Source organism: Pantherophis guttatus, chromosome 10 (assembly GCF_059756535.1).
Source record: "Pantherophis guttatus breed Tessera chromosome 10, ASM5975653v1, whole genome shotgun sequence".
Taxonomy (NCBI): domain Eukaryota; kingdom Metazoa; phylum Chordata; class Lepidosauria; order Squamata; family Colubridae; genus Pantherophis; species Pantherophis guttatus.
The window spans coordinates 1,270,454-1,285,328 of record NC_142072.1 but is presented as its reverse complement, the minus strand read 5'-3'; the positions used below and the strand labels follow the sequence as shown (position 1 = coordinate 1,285,328).

Genomic DNA, 14,875 nt, shown 5'->3' with positions numbered 1-14,875 from the left:
AGTGGAACGTCCTGCCTCCAGAAGTTGTGGGAGCTCCATCACTGGAGGTTTTCAAGAAGAGGTTGGAGAAGCATTTGTCCGGAATGGCATAGGGCAGGGATGTCAGAAGTTGCTAAGGTTGGACGCCTCTGGGATAGGATCTCCTGCTCGAGCAGAGGGTTGGACTAGAAAGCCTCCAAGGTCAAAACAGAACTGTTGTTCTGTTTTGTCCAAATTCCCTTTTCAGATAGACTGCCATTCTTCTTCTTCTGCCTTCTCTTTTGTTCCTCAGGGGGAACCTGGACAGTCTTTGGCTTTTGCCAAACTGGAAGTTATCAAGCTGCGGTGCCCAATTACCCAAAGATGTTGCGGTTGCCGTGGTTACCAAGACATCTGCTGGGTAACCAAGAGGTTCCAGTTGCCCCGGGTTACAGAGATGTCCAAATTGCCAGGTTACTGTGCCAAAAAGCCCAGGACGTATCAAAATCTCGGCCCAGCATTAAGACCGGCCAAAGTTCACAGGCCTGCCACCCCCAACCTGACCCCCTAACCCTCCGGCTCTACATGCCTCATGCTGGAGGAAGGGTCCCTGGGGGCTTAAAGTTCATTGTGTCAGCCTCAGAGTTCCTCAGGTGACGGCACCAACTTGCCATCTCCATCCTCCTGGCCTCTCATCGGGTTGCCCTTGGCAACAGCATCCCCTGGAGGGAGGGAAGGAGAGGGTACCAGCTCTAGCCCTGCCCCACCCTTTCTTTTTTCCCAACCAGGCAGCCAATGGGGAGATTCCACCGGCTGCCTTTCAGGGTCCCTGCCCAATGGTCTCCCTCCAGAGGCGGGAGCCAGGCTGCCTTGATCTTGGATGGGAAGGCGTGGCTCCTTTCTGGATGAAGCTTGGGGTGAACAGAGAGCAGGAGAAAGGCAGCGAAGCAGGAAGAGGTATGTGGGGATGGGGGCAATGGGGGGTGGGTGGGTGGGGCGGATATCAAGGTGGTGGTGGGCTGCAGAAGGAGACCCCAATGGATGGAAGGACCTTTAGGAAAGTCAATCTTTGCCACAAGTATCCTTGCCAATTTTCCCTGGATGCTGAACTTGATGTAAAGCTGATCTGGTATTCCTGGGTTTTCCCCTGCGGACAAACTCCAATTTTTGGGGGGAGCTGCTGCCTGATCCCAGATCCCTTGCAAGCCTCTTTCTGTGATGCGTCAGAGGCAGCCAAAGGAGTTCTCCGACTTCTCCGGCAACCTGTTGTTTACTCCTCTCAACAGGACCGGTTGGCAAAGGGTTCGGAGCTCTGTGGTTGAAAAAGTGAATTTGCCAGGGAAAAAAAAAATTGCCAGGAAGAGTCAAAACCAGGAGGTGCCTGGGAAGATGGACAGTTCTTCGTGAGCCTTTTGAGCTGTGTGGCAGCCCAGCACGACAGCTTTCGGGAACCGGGGAAGTGTGTGTCCCTCTGTGTGTGTGTGCAAGGTTGTTTGGAGAAGGAACCAGCCAGATAGTGAAGACACAGAGCTGCCATCTTCAACTTGGCGCCCTCCCGATGCCTCGCATTACCCCCACCTCTCCAGCTTCATGGAGACCCCAAAATAAGAGCCCAGAGTTTGTTTGTTTTTTTCATGTACTTGCAATGTGTAGCCCAGGAACTTCCTACAGGAAGCTTCCCAATGTTGTTTTTCCCCAGAGGAGCCAGTCTGGAGGTGGGATGGAGACGGATCCGTGTCTCTTTGGAGGGTCTTTCTGTGCAGCTGCTTTTTCTAGGTTTTTCCATATGTGAAGGGTGGGGATACATCTGGTCTACCCAGCCCCACAGCTGGATAAGTTGGTTAAACTTTTCTCCCGGGTGTCTCCTTGAGAAGAATTGGTATTTAAGGGTTCGACCCCTGTTTTCTTGCTTGAAATCAAATTCATGTCCCTGGTTTGTCTTTCAACTTTCGGCTTTCGGCTTTTCCCCCTTTCCTCGCAATTCTCACTTTTCTGTTCTAGACTTTGAGATTCCAGTTGCAGAGGGTACTGTAGGTTTGGTTTGAAAGGTCAACCTGTGGCGTATCAGCCTGCTCCCTTGCAAATACGGGCTCCTTCCTTCTTATGCTTTCTTGATTTCAAGATGCTTCAGCTGATCTTTGCAAAGAGGCCTCTTAAACAGATGGTGCCGGTAACGAAGTTAGCACGTTCTCATTATACTTTGGACCCTTCTGGATTCATGGCATACATTTTCACGAGTTGGGGGTATAATTAGACAGGGAACGCTCTCAGTTCAAATGCATCTCTCTGATGCAAAAGGAAAAAAAAAGAACCTCCAAAAACCAACTCTGTGCCACCCAAAAAAGATGGAATAGAATTAAGCTATGAGTTGGAAGGCAATAAAGTAGTTTGTCCCATGCGGATTGAGCCAAGCTGCAGGGACGGTTGGGGTCGGCTATCATCCTAGTTCTGCAGGCTGAGGGCATCTGGACAAGTTCATGGAGACGAAAGCACATTATTAAACAACGATGGAATGAACCCAAACTGCTCAGAGTCACTTTGCAGAGTGAGTTGAGCGGCATGATAGATGATAGATAGATAGATAGATAGATAGATAGATAGATAGATAGATAGATAGATAGATCGATAGATAGATAGATGATAGAGATAGCTAGATAGAGATAGATGATAGATATGTAGGCAGGTAGGTAGATAGATGATAGATAGATGATAGATAGATGATAAATGATGGAGAGATAGATAATAGATATAAAGATAGAGAGAGATAATACATAGAGATGATAGATTAGATAGATAGATACATACATAGATAGAGATACATGATAGATAGGTAGGTAGGTAGAGAGATGATAGATGATGGAGAGATAGAGACTGTAATAGATATAAAGATACAGATGATACATAGAGATGATAGATTAGATAGATAGATAGATAGACAGACAGACCCAGATAATAGATGATACATGATACATGATAGATATAGCAATAGATAAATGATAGATATAGACAGAGACATAGATAATAGATAATAGTTGATAGAGAAAGAGACAGACAGATAACATAGATGATGGAGGGATAGAGACAGATAGAGACAGACAGAGAGATAATAGATGGAGGGATAATAGATAGAGATTAGATAATGGTAGGTAGGTAGGTAGGTAGATAGGTAGATAGTTGGATAGATAGATAGATAGATAGATAGATAGATAGATAGATAGATAGATAGATAGATAGAAGAGAGAGAGAGATAACAGTTAGATATAGAGATAGAAAGATAGATAGATATAGATAACTGATAGATAGAGAGATATCCTATTTTCCCCAAAATAAGACATCCCCTGATAATAAACCCAATCGGGCTTTTGAGCGCATGGTAATAAGGCCAAGCGCTTATTTCAGGGTTCAAAAAAATATAAGACAGGGTCTTATTTTCAGGGAAACACAGTAGATATAGACAGACAGAGACAGACAAAGATAGGAGCGAGAAAGAGAGGAGAGAGAGAGAGAGATGATAGAAAGAGAGAAAAATGATAAACAGACAGATAACATGTTGAGATGCTTGGCAACCACCGTGGTGTTGTGGTGCAGAAGTTGGACCAATCTGAGCAGACCCAGGTTCAAGTCTACCCCAGCTATGAAAACTCATCAGGTGATTTTACGCCAATCCTTCTCTCTCAGTTCAGCCTACCTGACAGGGTTGTTGTGGCGGGTTGCGTGATGAAATAGCTTTGTGAGGGGCTCTTGGGAAGCCGTGACGAGCCCCCTGTGTGGGCTCCTAAACTGAACAAAGACAAGAAGGAAAGGAAACCTTTATGTCACGGTACTCGAAGGACCCTCCTCTTCCCTCTCCGCTCCCCCCACACAGCCCCTTTTCCATTTTACAGCAAGTCAAAACGTTCCTCGGCCTGAGTCACTCTCAACAGCTCAATTAAGCGGATGTCCTGGGTGCGCGTGAAGCAGACGTCTCTTTTTTGTTTAAAATAATGGCCAAAACACGCGGCCGTCCCCACCGAGTCTGGGAAGGACAGTCATCCTCTGAAGACTTTCTTTGGTGGCCCCAATTTAATCCAGGCACATCTAGGGGGGGAAAAACCTTTTCAAAACCTTGCGTTGCTTCGATGGAAGACGGGGGTGGGATCATCGCTTTTGATCAATTTCCTTTTGTGTTTCTTCTGGGGGGGGGCTCAAAACGTGTCCAAACGGGGAACGAAGAGCAGGATGTACGGTGATGGGGCTCCCCCCCCCCGTCTCTGTCTGCTGGCAGCTTTAAAAGGCCGTTTCTGAGACATTTGCAATTTCCCATTTTTTTATTCCTTTGAAGGTAGAAAAGTGGAGAAGGATGACAGGATGACTCTGAGTAGCCGAGAGGAAAATTTTGAGTGGGGCAAAGTTGCTGGAAAGGGATCAACTGACATTCGGAGTGCCAGATCCCCACAATCTGCTGTTTCTTAGCAGGTAGGCAGGCAGCCAGGCAGTCCTTGAGTTGTGACCACAATTTGTCTATGGAGATTCTCCATCATCCAGGTCACAGTTGTCCCAGAGGGGCTTTTTTCAAGAGGCAACTGGACTTTCTGTTTTTTTCTTTGAAGATGTTTTGCTTCTCATCCAAGAAGCTTCTTCAGCTCTGACTGAATGGTGGGGAATGGAATTCTTTATTCAGAGCTGAAGAAGCTTCTTGGATGAGAAGCAAAACATCTTCAAAGAAAAAATCAGAAAGCCCAGTTGCCTCTTGAAAAAAGCCCCTCTGGGATGACCACAGTTAAAACCAGAATTTCCATTCTGGGCCTGATTTTACGACCTTTTTGGTCATAGCTCTTAAGCGAAACGCTGGAGTTTTGAAGCGAGTTATGTGGCTGTTAAGCGAATCCAGCTTCTCTCATTGCCTCTGCTGGTCAGATGTCTGCTGGGAAGGTCACCAAATGGAGATCACGTGACCCCAAGATGTAAATCCATGCCGGTTGCCAAGTGCCCGAATTTTGATCATATGACGGTGGGGAATGCTGCGACAGGTCATAAGTGTGAGGACCGATCATAAGTCACTTTTCTCAGAAATAAGGACCGTCACTAAATGAATGGTTATAAGTCAAGGACTGCCTGTATACATTTCTTGCAGGTCCTTTAGGGTAGAACAAGCAGCCTTGGAATTCACAATAAAAAATCTGGAAGCCTCTGCTCTTTAGGATAACCATCCAGGGTAAAGAAGCAGCAGTCAAGCCAAGCCTAGTCTAGACTTTGGTAGAGCACCAGGAGGGCCTTGGAAAAGTTACTCTCAGTCTATATACAGGTGGTTCTCGACTTACGACAGTTCATTTAGTGACCATTCAAAGTTACAACAGCACTGCAAAAAGTGACTTACACCCGTTTTTCACACTTACTGTATGACCGTTGTGGCATCCCCCTGGTCATGTGATCAAAATGTTCAGATGTTTGGCCACTGACTCGTATTTATGACAGTCGCAGTGTCCCGGGGTCAGGTGGTCCCCTTTTGCGACCGTCTGACTAGCTGACTTCGTGGGGAAGCTGGATTCACTTTTCAACTGTGTTTGTAACTTTAACAGCGGCAGGGATTCGCTTAAGAACGGTGACAGGGAAGGTCATAAAACGGGACAAAAACCACTTAACAACTGGATGCCCCTCCCGAGTGGGCCCCTTTGCTGTCCCCTCCTTGTCAGAACTTCGTTTTGATTTGCAAACTGATCTGAGCCCAGCTTGTTGCAAGAGGTGGAAGAACTGTCAAAAAAAGGGGGGGGTTTGGCACCCCCACAAGGTTGCTTATGGAAGGTAGCAGATGGGAGAGAGCCCCCCCTCGCCCCCCTCCCTCTCTTCCCACACCCCGGAGCAAAGCCTTGTCTTCTCCGGGAAGGACACCGGCAGCTTCCCAAGTTCGCAGCTATAAATAAGCGAAGTTTTTCAACAAGGGGCGTTTTTCTGTTTTGCAACGCGGCGCCCGCCTCTCCTCCTTTGTGGAAAGTGACAGCGGCCCCGGCTTTTGTTCTCCGGAGGCATCCCTGGGCTCTTTCTCTCCGGAGGACCCTCCTTTCCTCCCCCCCAAGTGCTATCTTTGGCTGCCGGGAGGTGGGGGGGGTCGGCTCTGTGCCTCCCCCTCCTCCGCCTCTTGGCGTAAGATCCGCGCACAAAGGCAACACCTGTTCTGCAAAGCCGGGCCGGGGATGCTCGGGGGGGGGAGGGGAGGGGAGGGGGGAGGCAGCAGAAGGTGGGGAAGACCTGAGGTTGTGGGGTGGGGGGGGACTCTGGGGGTGGCTGTTCCTGGCTCCCGACCCGCGACAGCTGCGCTTTTTCCCACGCGGTAATTACACGCTTGGGATCCGGCGCGGGGAGATTGGGATCGCGAGGGCGGGCGGGGAGGAAGGGGCTGCCTGCGGGGGCGGGGGGTGTTGCTGCGGTCCTCCCTGGTTGGGTTCCTCTTCTTGGGGTGGGGAACAGCAACAATATATATATATAGGTGCATGCGTGGGTGCGTATCCATCCATCCATCCATCCATGCATGCATGCACAGATACCATAAATTCAGTACTTTGGTTTATGAAGGGCTTTTTTTCATTGCATTTTCATTATTTTGTTTTGAATCCTTTCCATGCTTCGCTTTGAGGATCTTTTTTGGGGGGGCGGAATTTATGGGCAGGCTTATAAATGTAATAAGTAAATCAACAACCCACTTTCTAGTGCTTGGTACAAAAACTCAAGGAGCCTGGGATTATTATTTTTTTTAAGCAGGTTTCTAGCCCTCATGGCTATAAGGTCATTTTTCAATTCACTAAGCCAGCTGGGGAATTCTGGAAGTTGAAGTCCACTCACCGAAAATGGCCAAGATTGGGGAAAAGTGGGGTAGATAATTTCACGGATGGGCTGCCCACCCACCCAAAAGATATTTCTCCCCTTGGTGCAACCTCCCCCCCCCATTTTCTTTTGCAGGAGACGCTGGCCCTTCCCGTCCGAGGGTTCCCTCTCCCTCTCCCTCTGCGCTGTCCAGGGGGATCCCAGCATGGCAGCCCACAAGGTGGCAGGACCCGAGTCGGAAGACCTGGAGCAACGGATCCATCACATCAACAATGAGGTGGGGGTTTTTGCCAAGGCAGACAAGAACCCCCAAGCCCCTTCCTCTTAACAGCATGGCCGTTGCCCTCACCAGGAAAGGGGGCAGAGGACCAACAGGACACCTGGCAGGGCGGGAAGCATTTCGCTTGGTTCAGCCCGATATTTCTTCTTTACACTCCTTCCTTCCTTCCTTCCTTCCCTCTCTCCCTCCCTCCCTCCTTCTTTCCTTCCTTCCTTCTTCCTCCCTCCCTCCTTCTTTCCTTCCTCCTTCCCTTCCTCCCTCCCTCCTTCCGTCCTCCTTCCTTCCTCCTTCCTTCCCTCCCTCCCTCCTTCCTTCCTTCCCTCCCTCCCTCCCTCCTTCTTTCCTTCCTTCCTCCTTCCTTCCTCCTTCCCTCCCTCCCTCCTTCTTTCCTTCCTTCCTTTTTCCTTCTTTCTTTCTTTCCTTCCTTCCTTCCTCCTTCCCTCCCTCCCTCCCTCCTTCCGTCCTCCTTCCTTCCTCCTTCCTTCCCTCCCTCCCTCCTTCCTTCCTTCCCTCCCTCCCTCCTTCTTTCCTTCCTTCCTCCTTCCTTCCTCCTTCCCTCCCTCCCTCCTTCCTTCCTTCCTTCCTTCCTTCCTTTATGAATTTATTTGCTTTTTGCAAACAAAAGCCAGAGAGCAAAACTTCCAACTTGTTACAGGAAGTCCTTGACTTACAACCATTCATTTAGTGACCATTAATAGTTAAAACGGAAAAATGTCCCATTTTTCACACTTACGATTGTTCCTCCCCATGGTCACATGATCAAAATTTGGACTCTTGCCAACTGTCTCATACATAGGACGGTTGAAGTATCCCCGCCTGGGGTCACGTGATTCCCCCTTTGCCGCCACCTGACAAGCCAAGTCAATGGGGAAGCCAGCTTCACTTAACCACCATGTGACAAATCTACTGGCTGGGGAATTCTGGGAGTTGAAGTCCACCCATCGTCCAGCGGCCAAGGTTGAGAAACACTGACCTAAGAGTTGGGGCAAGAAAAGTCATACAATGAGACAAAACCCACTTAATAACTGTCTTGTTTAGCAATAGAAGTTTCAGGCTCAGTCGTGGTTGTAAATTGGAGACTTCCTGTATATCCCTGTGCATCCTCTGACCCGATCCGTGGCTCCTCCTGCCACCCTCAAATTAAATAAAATTGCAGGATCAAGTTGTTTAGTGTGGATTAGGAAACCGCTAGGAGGTTTGTCAGGACTCCTGCAGGTTTAATTAATATTTTGCTCCTTTGAAATGAGCAGCTTCCTGAGCCTGGAAATAATTCGTATTTCACAACGTTGCAGCTTGACTAGCAAATAACTGGTTAATGGCCCCTTAGCTGTCCTTCAAGAGGCTTGCATTTTCTTATTTTTCGATTAGCAGGACGGTGCTGTTTTTTTTTAATACAAGGAAAGAAAATTGTAATTAAAGCCATCCAGTTGCAGGGCAATTAAACAGCAGTTTAATCAACAGTTTACTAGTCATGCCACGTGGAACAAATACCAATTAATGGCAGAGGCCTCCAGCAAAAAGCTTCTAATTAAAGTTTCAGCGGAATTTTCTCTTAACCTCAGAGACGGAAAACCACAAGGAAGGACTGAATTCCAGACTTATTTTATTAAGGGCTGGACAGAAATTTAAATCAATGACGATTGAATGAAATCTAGAATCTGAACGGTATACAGATAATTCTCAACATTGTCTTCATTTAACGACCCCATAATCCCTTGCAGGGTGGAGCCTGGGCAACTGAATGGAGCTAGCAGAGAATTTTTTAATCGCCGGATGCCCTTCTTGTCGCCAATGCGGAGTTTTGTTCAGCAGATATTTTCTGAAGTGTGCCCAGAGAGAGAAATATCTGCCTCTACCTAGGATCGAACTCACAACCTCCTGATTGTGAGGCAAGAGCTCCACCTCTAGGCCACCGGACCACTCCTAGATAGTTCTCAACATACAACAGTAAATTTAATGATGGTTTAAAGTTGCCATAGAATTGAAAAAAGTGACTTATGGCCGTTTTTCACACCTACGACCACTGTAGGGTCCCTGTAGTCGACGTAATCAGCATTCAGATGCTAGGCAACCACTTCATACTTATGACCGTTGCTGTGTGTCACGATCACCTGATCCCCCTTTGAGATCTTGTGACCAGCAAAGTCAAGGAAGCCAGATTCACTTAACAACTGTGGCAAGGAAGGTTGTAAAAATGGGGCAAAATTCACTTAACCAATGTCTTGCTTAGCAACAGAAATGTCGGGCTCAATTGTGGTCGTAAGTCGAGGACTACCTATATATGTGGAGCCGGAATATCCGCTGGATTTTTCCTTTTGCAATCGATTTGTAGGTCCTGACAGCACCTGGAGAGCTTTAGAGCTGATTATGCCTAATATTTTTCACTTCCAATTAATGAGAAAAATATGCAGAATAGGCAACAGAATCTGACTCTTTAAAAAAAAAAACGCCTATTTTTTAAATCTGAAATTTTGGAACGTCTGCAATGGAGTTTCCAGGATTCTTAGTTAAAAAATAGATATTTTTTTTTAGTCCACTCTTTTGAAACACACGATATGGAAGGATAACAACTGTTTTTCTTTTCTAATATTGCATTCTTCTTTCCTTATTTTTTTCCGCAGTCTTTGGAAAGTACCAGGCGAATGCTGCAGCTGGTGGATGAGGTAAGAAACGAAGCGAGGGAGGAATGAATGGCTTGTTTATGACTAGATCACTGGGGAGGAAAAATGAGACGCCCATTTCTTGGAATTCTTACCAAGCCATTGTTCATTCTTGTTTATTTCTGATTTTCCAACAGAGCAAAGATGCCGGGATTCGAACTCTGGTTATGCTGGACGACCAAGGGGGTAAATTCTGAGGATTTATCGCAGTATGAAGATTGCTGGATGATCCCCGCATCCTAAATTGCAGTTTCTTTAACCATGGTTTATGTGATGCACCCAAGTCTTATGAACCAGGGATCTCCAACTGTAGCAACTTTAAGACTGGTGGACTTCAACTCCCAGAATTCCTCAGCCAGCTGAAGAATTCTGGGAGTTGAAGTCCGCTAGTCTTAAAGTTGCCAAAGTTGAAGACCCCTTATAAACCACAATTACACCCCCATGTTAAATGAAATCATATTATGACAGCGTAAAATTTGAGCCTGCTCATTGCTTATCTGGTTGTATCAGTTCTGGCTGCTGCAAAGATACCAGAGAAGAAAGCAAAATAAATTCAGGCCCATCACAATCAGTTAATGAGTTGGTTCTCACCCTTATGACCATCATAATTCCCCACAGATACACCATCAAAATTTGGACGTTGGCAACTGGCATGTATTCAGGATGGTTGTGGGATCCAACCTTTGCAATTTTCCTGGCCAGTTTCCGACAAGCAAAGTCAATGGAGGAAAGCTGGATTCACTTAGTGACTGCATGATACGCTTAACAGTGAATCAACAAAGGTGGCGAAAAGGGGGTAAAATCACACATGACTCACAGAACGACCGCCTTGCTTAGCGATGGAAATTCTGGGGTGACAGGTGCCATGCAAGCAAAAAAAGGGGTGGAGCTTTAATTAATTTAATTAATCCTAGCTATCAGGTTGAGCACGAGCCACTTAACAACTGTGATGATTCACTTAACAACCACACAGGATAAAATGGTCCCAAAATCTGCAGGATGGTTGCCTCCATCCTGACTCTTTGGATGCAACCGTCCCTCCCGTATGGATGCCCTCAGGAGGGCCCTTCCCGAGCCCCGTATTCACAGTCTTCTCTCTCCCCCTCAGAGCAGCTGGACCGCATTGAGGACGGCTTAGACCAGATTATCCAAGACATGAAGGAAGCCGAGAAGAACCTCAGCGATATGGCCAAATGTTGCGGCCTTTTCGTCTGCCCCTGCGCCAAGTGAGTTCTCCGGTAGTCGTGGGAAACGGTTAAGCCAGGATTCGTGGTTTAAGCACGATGCGAGCCACGGTGGCATCTTGTCTGCATGTGTGTACGCAACACATCAGCTAAGTAGACCGTGCCAGATTGAAGCTGGGTGCTTCAGTCCTGGATTTCACAAGCCCTCTCCAAGGTGCAGGTTTGCAGATAGACTGCTCTTGCATAAGGAGGCTTTCCTCCTCCTCCTTGTGGCTCTCTGCTGGCTTTTCCTCCATGGATTTATTCTGCCCTCTCACCCTCCAAAGAAGGGGCCCTGGAGGGGTTTTCTCCCACAGAAGCGTCTCCAGGGCAGGGAGGGAAAGTCAAAGAAGTCAAGATGGCAGCCTAAAACAAAAGGGACCAGCCTTGGGGCGCATGGTGGTGGCTGCCATCTTGACTTCTTTGAGCCTCCGGGACCCCCCCCCCCGCACCTCCCGTGTCTTCTAGGAGGGAGGCTCAGTGATGGTGGAAGCGAGGATGACAGCCGAAGTGGGTTTTTCTCTCTTCATTTCTCCATTCCAGGTTAAAGAATATGAAAGCCATGGAGGCCAGTAAGGCGGCTTCTGGCAACTCCCAGGATGTGGTGTCACAGCAGCCCATCATGATGACTGCCGGGACGCAGATGATGATGAGTGGGCCCTTCATCCAGAGGTAGGGCGAAGGGCCGGAGGAGGAGGAGGAGGTGGAAGGGGAGGAGGAGGAAGACTGAGGGGTCCTTGGTGATCTCTGAGCTTGGAGGTTTCCTTGCAGATGTTTCATGACCCAACTAGGGAACATCATCAGTGCTAGAAGGGGGGGGTTGTGGAGAGGAGGAGGGGAATGAGGAAGAGGAGGAGGACTATGGGATTCTTGATGCTCACTGAGTTGCATTGTTTCCTTGCAGACATTTCATGACCCAACTAGGGAACATCATCAGTGCTAGGAGGGAGTGGGGTTTGCAGGGAGGAGGAGGAGGAGGAGTTGGGGGAGAACTTGGGGACTCTTGAATGTCGTGGTCACTCCTTGCTAACACGAGCAAGTTGATCACCTGTGAATGCTAACTATGAGTCCCGGAATCCGTCCTTGCGTGATCCAAATGGATCCCTGCACGTCTGTTCTTGCCCAGGATAATGAAGGACGACGTGGAGGAAGAGTTGGAGCAGAATTTGACCCAGGTGGACAGTATGCTGAGTAACCTGCGCAGCATGGCGGTGGACATGAGCAACGAAATTGATGTCCAGAGCAAGCAGGTGGAGAATATCAAAGAGAAGGTGGGTTAAGCCTGGGTTAAGGCGCAATTAATTAGGATTGTAAATGTAACATCCAAATTCATACCTTGAATAAATGACACGGGTTAATGGTCACCTAGCAGAATTTGAAAAGAAAACGAAAAGAAAAACCGCAGTCTAGAATAGATCAGTGGTGTGTCTAACCTTGACAACTTTAAGACGCATGGACTTCAACTCCCAGAATTCCCCAGCCAGCCATGCAGTCCAAGGGAGGGCCTTCTCGGTGGGGGCTCCCACCCTCTGGAATCAGCTGCCCCCGGAGATAAGGAGAATCCATGACCTCAATGCCTTCCGTCATTCCCTTAAAACCCATCTTTTCCAGCAAGCCGGGTTGGCTTAAGAAGAAATGTTTAAATTCTTTTAATTAGTTTGTGATTTCTTAACTTTCGGGCCAAAATTTATATATATTTTTAAATGTTTTTTAATATTTATATTCTATGTTTTTTATCTTGGCTGTACACCGCCCTGAGTCCTCAGGGAGAAGGGCGGTATATAAATTGGAAATTAAATTAAATTAAATTAAACTGCAAGCCAAAGTCAATGTATCTAATTGCAAGCTATCCCTCCACCATTACCATTTGCAAGGGGCTTTTAAGAACCACAGAGGAATGGTGTCTTTGCAGCCGTTATCATTATTTTTTGAAATCATGGCAACTGCTCAGATTTTTTGGGCCAGGGAGGACAAACGCAAGCATGTATTGGAGACGGGAATGGGGGTGAGGGAGAATTAATAGTGATTCTTTTAAAAAAAGGTTGTCTTGGTGTAACGTGGGGTTGCAGTGTGGGGGTCGATGGTGCAAAGCCAGTAGCACCACAGCTCTGTTTGGCTCTGTCCCGATCATTTATTGGAGCGGGGCACTGGTATTCTTCCTTTGCTCAATGTTCTGGAACAGAGACGATAAGATTTATTGATTAATTGATTGGTTGGATTGGATTGGATTGTGTGCTTAAAACCACTCAATTAGCGACCATTGGGAAGTTAACAACAGCACAGAAAAAAGTGATCGATGACCGCTTTGTACACGCATGAGCCTTGCACCATCCCTGTGGTCCCATGAACCAAATTCAGAAGCTTGGCAACTGACTCATATTTATGACGGTTGCCGTGGCCCAGGGTCATGTGATCCTCCTTTGCGACCTTCTGGCAAGAAGAGCCAATGGGAGAGGCAGATTCACTTAACAATGGCAGTAATTCACTTAACAACGGTGACAAGAAAGGTCGCAGGATGGAGCTCAACTCACTCAACAACTGTCTTGTTGAGCAGCAGAAATTGTGGTCTCAATTGGGGTCATAAGTCAAGGACTTATCTGTAGGTTGCTGCGGCTATTCCTTGCTTCAACAGCAGAGGGTGCTATTGCTTTATTATTTAAAAAGCAAAAGCTGTCCCCCATGGTTACCTTGGCAACCGTTTAGATCAGTGTTTCTCAACCTTGGAAGCTTGAAGATAGGTGGACTTGTGCTGCTGGCTGGGGGATTCTGGGAGTTGAAGTCCACCCATCTTCAAGCTTCCAAGGTTGAGAAACAGTGATTTAGATAGAATACAGAATAACAGAGTTGGAAGGGACCCTGAAGGTCATCTAGTCCAACCCCCTGCTCAGCGTTCCTTCATTTTCTTCTTCTTCCTCCTCCACAGGCCATTGCCAATGTGATCAGCATCAACGAGGCCAACAACCAGACCACCAAGATGCTGAAGAAAGCCTGAGGCCACTTTGGCCCCTCGCCGCCCCCCCTGCTCCCCCCCCCACTTCACCAAATGCAACCACAGTTACCAACTTCCGTCCTCAGCTCCGGAGTGGATGCCAAGCGATTTAAAACAAAGTTTCCTGCGTGAATCTCATCCATTTTCTGAACCAACATGCATGCTTCCTGGTTGCTAAAGTGATGCCCACGCAAATGGCAAGGGAGGGGGCCTCACTCGAGCTTTGGCCCCGGGGTGTGTGTGTGTGTATATATATGTTTCCCTTGGCACATGAACCCGCTGGGCTGTCTCGGTGCCACCCAGACCACCTCCTCTTTAATGGCTAAGACGGCCGATGAGCAGCCTCCACTCTTGAAGAGGAAAGAAACTTCTCTGAGAAACTGACTAGGCCGCTTCCCGGATTCCCCACGGGGAAAAAGCTAGGAATGGCTATTTTTCAGCCCAATGGCAAAAATAAACATCCCCTCAATTTGGCTTAGTGGGGCCACGAATGTTTCTGTAGCTGAAGGCTACAGAGCTTGGGGAAGCCAAGAGCCCTGGTGGGACACTTGAGGTCATCCAAACAGGGATGGGGGTGAATGCCGAAAGCGACAGGGGTGATCTCTTCTGGGGTATCAACCCGATGATGTAGCTAGAAGTGGGTCCATTAAAAAAACCATCAGTTTTAATTTATACTTAGGCTCCATCCAGCCTTCCTCCAGGGTCTGTCCTGAGGCAAGGGAGGAGAACCAAGTTGCTGGCTTGGCAAGGCTGGCATGGCCCAATGGAGAGAAGGACCCAGGCCAGCGAGTGCAAGAAGGCAGCCCCCCTCCCCGTGTCCAGCCTGTGCACCACCCCTGAAAATGTGGCTTGGCTTACATGTCACTGTGGATTTCAACACTGTGCCTGTTTTTCTTTCCGTATTTTTTTAAAATCTGTTTCTGACTTACGACGTGCGTGATGGGTTTTAAAGTCCAGGCAAATCATG

At 47.7% G+C, this 14,875-nt stretch overlaps 1 protein-coding gene across 4 annotated transcripts; it reads left to right on the top strand.

Moving 5' to 3' along the window:
* The first annotated feature begins 807 nt into the window (after positions 1-807).
* LOC117677776 (synaptosomal-associated protein 25-like) lies at positions 808-14,874 on the top strand. Of its 4 annotated transcripts, none has more exons than XM_034438212.3 (8): positions 808-915; positions 6,892-7,033; positions 9,658-9,699; positions 9,834-9,882; positions 10,805-10,922; positions 11,463-11,591; positions 12,046-12,190; positions 13,843-14,874. In XM_034438212.3, exons 1-8 carry the CDS (start codon positions 839-841, stop codon positions 13,909-13,911), a joined length of 771 nt encoding a protein of 256 aa, XP_034294103.1. In that variant the 5' UTR covers positions 808-838; the 3' UTR covers positions 13,912-14,874. The 4 variants fall into 4 exon arrangements, with proteins under 4 accessions (XP_034294103.1, XP_087732618.1, XP_087732617.1 ...); XM_087876492.1 differs by lacking the exon at positions 808-915 and adding an exon at positions 4,318-4,413; XM_087876491.1 differs by lacking the exon at positions 808-915 and adding an exon at positions 6,059-6,078.
* The last annotated feature ends 1 nt before the right edge of the window (position 14,875 follows it).

Coding starts and splice junctions, on each gene's coding strand:
- LOC117677776 (XM_034438212.3), top strand. CDS start 839: ATGGGAAGGCGTGGCTCCTTTCTGGATGAAGCTTGGGGTGAACAGAGA. Junction 7,034..9,657: donor TCCATCACATCAACAATGAG/GTGGGGGTTTTT, acceptor TTTTTTCCGCAG/TCTTTGGAAAGTACCAGGCG. Junction 10,923..11,462: donor TTCGTCTGCCCCTGCGCCAA/GTGAGTTCTCCG, acceptor TCTCCATTCCAG/GTTAAAGAATATGAAAGCCA.